General features: G+C 55.6%; 1 protein-coding gene across 10 annotated transcripts in view; it reads right to left on the bottom strand.

The window, feature by feature from the left end:
* Positions 1–5,284: 5,284 nt before the first annotated feature.
* The window catches only part of AFAP1 (actin filament associated protein 1), a 145,029-nt gene continuing 143,952 nt past the window's right edge, over positions 5,285–6,361 (bottom strand). For all 10 annotated transcript variants that reach the window (XM_086407441.1, XM_086407445.1, XM_086407442.1 and 7 more), the window contains one exon: positions 5,285–5,442. In XM_086407441.1, coding sequence (XP_086263567.1) covers positions 5,416–5,442 — 27 coding nt within the window. In that variant the 3' untranslated portion in view covers positions 5,285–5,415. The remainder of the gene's footprint in view (positions 5,443–6,361) is intronic.

Here is a 6,361-nt window from a genome sequence, read left to right as displayed (position 1 = left end):
CGGCCCTGTTCCTGGCGCCGGGCACAGAGCTGCATTCAGAAGGGACACAGATGCTGCCTGATCCGAATATTTGGGTCCTTGGGCTAAAAGCTACTAAAAGCACTATGCTTCTTTCATGAAAGATTTTTGCCAAAGAAACAAAACACGTGCCCCACCTCGACCCCTCCTTATACCCCTTCTCAACCCGGCCAGCAAAATGAAAGCGTTAGTCTTATTCAGTCGTGTCCAACTCTTCGCAACCCCATTAACTGTAGCCCACCAGGCTCCTCTGTCCATGGGGATTCTCCAGGCAAAAATACTGGAGTGGGTTGCCATTTCCTTCTTCAGGGGATCTTCCTGACCCAGGGATCAAACCTGGGTCTCCTGCATCGCAGGCACTTTCTTTACCGTCTGAGCCACCAGGGAAGCCCCGGGAAGCAAAATGCCTTGTTGGTAAAACTCCATCCAGCGGACAGTCCTTCCCGTCCGCCCACAAACCAAGTCAGTCAAGACACGGAGGTCGGATTGGGAGAGTCGAGTTTATTAGCATACACAAAGATGGCACGCCTGAGGGCGCCAGTCTGCGGGCTACACCGCGTAAAACTAGAAAATCCATAGCAAAGCAGAAAAGTCAAGTGAAGCCATTACAAAATCGGGCAAATGGACTGAAAGTGAGTATTTCCAATGCAAGTCTCTTCTGATAAATTTTTTTTTTTTTTTACTTTATGAATTAAATACATGGTGAAACAGTGAAAATATATTTACAGTTATTTAAAATGGACATTGCCAACATATTTAATTAAAAAAACCTTTCCCATTTTTTGCCTGTTTCAAAGAGAATTTTAAATATGACTTTAGCTTTTAAAAAATACAATAAGGAAATAATTACATTCTTAATATGAAAACATTTTACAACTCACAGCCATGGTCAATCAACGCTGAACACGCATAATTTAAAAGTTGATGTTAAAGTTTAAAGTTAGTGTTTCCTTTCTTTTTAGAAAAAAAAAAATTAAAGATTATCTTATTAAAAACACCTCTGGTCCCTAAGAAATATGATCTGATGATTCTATCTGGATAGTTTCTTCCGTGGCAACGAATAGAAACACCTGGTGATGCTTGTCTGCTGTCAAGCTGGGTTTATCTGGAAGGACATAACTGGATTATTTCACAAAAGATGGGGTGCATGTGAGGCCAACATTCCCCGCACATGAAGCGCTCTCGTCTTTACCAAGGACACAGGACAGGCAGCCCTGCTGGGGCTCGGGGCCACCAGGAGGCTGCTTCTTTTTTTGGGATGCTGAGCTGTGTGTAGTATGTGTATGTGTGTGTGTGTTGCAGGGGGGCAGGGCATGAAAATGTTAATTTATTTCTAGTTTATTTCACAGTATCAACCCAGTCCATCATGGGGATAAGAAGACAGTAAGGACAACAAGAACAACAAAATACCCTCTTTAAAACTGTGCCATGGTCTGAAATTATTATTCTTCTATTAAAAAACCTTAATTGGGGGGGGGTGGGAAGAGGAAGGCAATAGTTTAATACTGAAGTGTTGCTGAGCGGAGGTGGAGACACCTGGGCGTCCTTCTGGCTCCTAGAGGAGGTGTTGCTGGGCGGAGCGGCCGGGCTGGAACACAGACATGTCGGGGAGGCCCTGCCCTAGTGCCTGTCCCTGGGCCAGGCCGCGAAGGCTCCAGTCCCAGGACAGATGCTGGTGAAGGCTGCCCGTGGGCAAACTTTACATTTCCTTCCAAACAGGGTGCTGACACTTACTCTTTGGGCAAGAAAGGCTGGGGCCGCAGACAACAGCATCCTGCCCACAACCCTCAGGCCCAGCCCAGCTTCGGCCCTGCGCCCTCCCCTGGGAAACACAGGCCCAGCAGTCTGTCTCAGTGAACAGGAGCCTGAAACCCCTCGCTGGGGGGCCGGCCTCCAGGGCCAGGACACACGCCTTTCACTTTCTGTGACAGATTTTTCCAAGTTGGCATGTCTCCAGCCTGTCAGGGTCATCCTGGGTTTTCACGAGAACACCCCAAACTAGCCTAGGGACCAGGGAGATGGGCCAGGGGACAGTCCAGCTGGACAAGCCAAGGTGTGCGAACCGAGGGGCCACGACTGGTTCCCCACGGTCCCGGGAGAGGAGCCTGGGGAGATGCGTGTGCGAACCGAGGGGCCACGACTGGTTCCCCACGGTCCCGGGAGAAGAGCCTGGGGAGATGCGTGTGCGGGTGCCCCGGCCCGCCAGGCTCCACAGACGGCTATTGGGAGGCAGGGGCGCTGCTGGCTCCTCAGACCCACAGACTGGCCCTGCTCAACCCTTGGTGGCCTGGGAGGAGCGGTCCTCTCCACCTCCTGAGCCCACGTCGAGGGTGACGTGGCATGCCCTCTATGTCTGCGCAAAAGGCTGGTGAATGAATGAAAACACTATAGTATAGGCTGCCCACCCCAGTATCCTTGGGCTTCCCTGGTGGCTCAGCTGGTAAAGAATCTGCCTGCAATGCAGGAGACCTGGGTTCCATCCCTGGGTTGAGAAGATCCCCTGGAGAAGGGAGAGGCTACCTGACTCCAGTATTCTGGCCTGGAGAATCCCATGGACTATACAGTCCATGGGGTCGCAAAGAGTCGGACACAACTGAGCGACTTTCACTTCACTTCATAAAAACGTGAAAATGAGGGGATTTTCAAGGTTGATGAACCCTTGCCAAAACAGAGCCAGGAACAGAAGCCTGAGAGGCTGACGGTCACCATGTCCTAAGGGAAGGACCTCGAGACCCTGGGGAGGGGACCGTCTCACGCCAGGGCTCTGGTCCGGCCACCACGTTCGTCTCGTTTTGGTCAGGATCCTATTTGGCGAGCACTCTGTGACCACGACCGTCTGTTGGAGGGATGGGGACATGGCCCAAGGATCCGCTTCTCCCAGGGGATGGGGGCCTGCACCCCGGAGCAAGGGTCCAGGCCGGCTGCCTCTCCCCTGAGGCTGGCTTGGTCACCACTTCCTCCTGGTCTCCCCCGGGGTGAGGGGGCAGCCCCCTGGGCCATGTTTCGGGTGGGCTACGGAGATGGCTGTCGCTGCCAGGATTCTGACAGGATGTCCACAGTGTGTCTAATATGTACAGATATAAATTAAAACCTATACTTACTGAACATATACAAATAAATAACTTATTTTGAAGCAAATGCCTTAACTTTCTGATCAAATCTAAGATGTCGAGGGAAACACACGACATCACACAGCCCGACGCTGGCGGCCTTGACCCCCACGGGGCCCGTTTTACGTGGCTTCGGGGAACAAGACAGGGCTGAATCCTCCGTTCTCCTTAAAAGGCTTATGGGTGTGAAAGTGAATTTAAAAACGTGGGTTTTTAGGCAGGAAATACGTAACTGGGAGTCTGAAGACCAGGGCCCACATCCTGCCTCCGGTGCCAACCGCTGTCCTCAGGTGCGACCCACAGAGGTGGTCGTGGCGACCGCTGCCAGCCGGCCCAGCGCTGGTCGACTCTGCCCACCTGCACCAGGATAAGATCACCTTTTCCCTTCTCAGTAACAGTTGAAGCCTGACCACCGTCTTGGACAAAGTTGGCTACCAATCAGAGGAGCCGGAGAGCCACGACGGAGAATGTTCATTTGACCGCAAGGCAGTGAGAATCCACAGCGGCTCACAGTTTATGGAAACTCCGCTTCATATGATGCCATGTGCTCCAGCCTCCTGCGTGGACAGGAGAGCAGGGGGAGCGGCACTGGGGAGATGGGCTCCTCACTTCCCAGCTGGCTTTCCGGGGGTCGGGGTCACGGGTGCGGGTGAGACGCGCCCTCACCTGCTGTACCAACTACGGAGGATGAACCTGAGCGTTGGGCACCAGGCCACAGCTCGCAGACCAGACAGCCGGCTTTGCGGAAATCCAGGCTTTTCAGGTGGGCTCCGGGGAAACAGGCTTCCCTGGTGGCTCAGATGGTAAAGAGTCTGCCTGCAAGGCGAGAGACCTGGGTTCGATCCCTGGGTCGGGAAGATCCCCTGGAGAAGGAAATGGCAACCCACTCCAGTACTCTTGCCTGTAAAATCCCATGGACAGAGGAGCCTGGTAGGTTACAGTCCATGGGATTGCAAAGAGTCAAACATGACTGAGTGACTTCACATGGTCCAGGTAAACAGCTTCCGGTTCTGCTGCAAAATTCCTAGGCACCAAGACCATTGCCCTGCTCTGGTCGGTAAAGCCAGCCAGGGCCCGTGCCAGCCTCGGGGGCCACTCTGACCCTGCTGACGACAGCAACCTTGACCGTGTGGCCTGCAGAAAACGTGAGCACCAGGACGTGGTCACAGGACGCTGACTACTCGCTTCCCGCTCCTGTATCTGACAACACACACCCGTGGGGCAGCGGACACCAGGCCCGCTCCGGTGGCGGGGGGCAGAGAGCCCGTGCACGCGTGTGACTGGTCCTTCAGTCGGCGTGTAGGGGGCTCCGGGGTGACTGATGGCTGTCCTGGGCAGTGGCCATGCTTCCCACAAGGAGTATTCCTGAGAGGTCCCTCTGCAGACGGGAGGGCTGGCCTGGTCCTCAGACCCAGATGACCTCCCCCTGTGGACGGGCCTGTCCCCGTCACGTCTCAGGCTCTAGAAACATCCCACAGGAGGCAGACAGGGATGCTGCAAGAGGCCCTGCCTGGCAGCCAGGCCCCTGGGGAACGAGTGTGACCGTCACCCCGTGGCCGCCCAGGGCTCTGAGACCACCCGCTGGCTCTGAGGGGTCGGAGGGGGCGTGGATGCTGGAAAAAGCAGGAAAGGACACACAGAACGTGAAGCGCCGAAAGCCTCTGCCACCCTTCCAAAGCGGGACAGACCACGGACAAAACATGACCCAGAAGCTCCGGCAAGCCCTGGGCGCTAGGTGCAACCCAGGACAGAGAGGGCGTTTCCTTAAGGCCTAAAGAAGAGTGTCCTGGTGACAAAATCATCCGTTCACAAAATGTTCATAAAAACAGAGGGAAACTGCTTCATAGCATAGCTCTGTGGTGACTTTACCAGGTGTGGGGGAGGCGCTGGTGAGACTCGGGGGGCGGTGGGGGGTGGGGGGGTGTCCCCGGGGCGCCTAGCCGAGCAGCGGGCAGCCGCAGGCCCACGCTGCGCCCAGTATGCAGAGCATGTCCACGTCGAGGTCCCTGCAGGTCTTCGGTCTGGAGGGGCGGGGACGGGTGGAAGCCGTTGTCTACCTGGGCGGGAAGCTGTGGCTTCTTCATCTGCCGGAGGGGGAGGCTCCCCACCTTCCGCCCCTTGCCATCTTTTCACAAATGAAGTTGGAAGCCAAAGCGTTACAAGTAAATCTCTTTAAAGGGAACCATTATACAGTAGAGAGGATACGTGCAGTGGGCCTGGGTCCTGGCACCGGAGCGCAGTCGCAGGGCGGTCACTCGACGCTGCGAGAGCCGGGCGTCCTCTGGCTCTATGTCCCGTTCTTCAGCTCCCACTCCTGCCAAGCGAGGGGAGAGGGGGCATGTACAGGTCCACAGGGCACGCCTGGGGCCGGGGCAGGCCAGGCCACCTCCCGCATGCGCCGGTGCCCAGACGGGGAGGATGCGGCAGCCCAGAGCTGGAGGTCGGGGCCTGTCAGCCCTTCTCACACCAGGAAACCCTGTGACTGGCGACCTGCCACTCCCCGGCTTTTGCGGGCACACCCTCTCACACTCAGAGCAGCCCTCTTCGGGAGTCGGGCATTACCCTAGGAACACTGCCTGGGATGATGGTTCTCGATGAGAACCCAGGATGAGTTAGAGGAGTCCCAGAAAGAAAGGCCACGGTGGGAGCAGAGATGTGTGATGCACTCACAGGTGGATGGACGCTCCCAGCACCCGGGCCGGGCCACCACCCCTTTCCTCCAGCCACGGCTCCCCAGTCACTATGCTTGGGAGTCCCGGGAAAACCCCGCTCAACCCCACTCCGTCAGGGAGGCCCTGGGCTGGTCTGAGTGGCCAGCTGTGCGTCTGCTGCAGCCAAAACCACACAGTTCACATTTATCGTGAGGGGGACGCGCAGAGCACACGCCCTGCACAGTGAGGGCAGGCCCGCGAGACGTAGCCTTCCAGAGCCTGCAGCTACAGAACTGTAATACACTTGTTTCTTTGACGGTAAAGAAAAAAAGGGAATATTCTTATCGTATTTCCCTTCTGCAAATAATTAGGGGGACTTTGTGGGACAGCTCAATTCTAAATATCTCTCAGGCAAAACATCAGATCAGATCAGATCAGTTGCTCAGTCGTGTCCGACTCTTTGCGACCCCATGAATCCCAGAACGCCAGGCCTCCCTGTCCAACACCAACTCCCCGAGTTCACTCAGACTCACGTCCATTGAGTCAGTGATGCCATCCAGCCATCTCATCCTCTGTCGTCCC

The sequence above is a fragment of the Bos grunniens genome, chromosome 6 (assembly GCF_055505025.1).
Source record: "Bos grunniens cultivar Pamir isolate PY7600 chromosome 6, Bosgru_T2T1.0, whole genome shotgun sequence".
Classification (NCBI taxonomy): Eukaryota; Metazoa; Chordata; class Mammalia; order Artiodactyla; family Bovidae; genus Bos; species Bos grunniens.
Note: the sequence above shows the minus strand (reverse complement) of the source record. Positions and strands in the feature narration are given on the sequence as shown.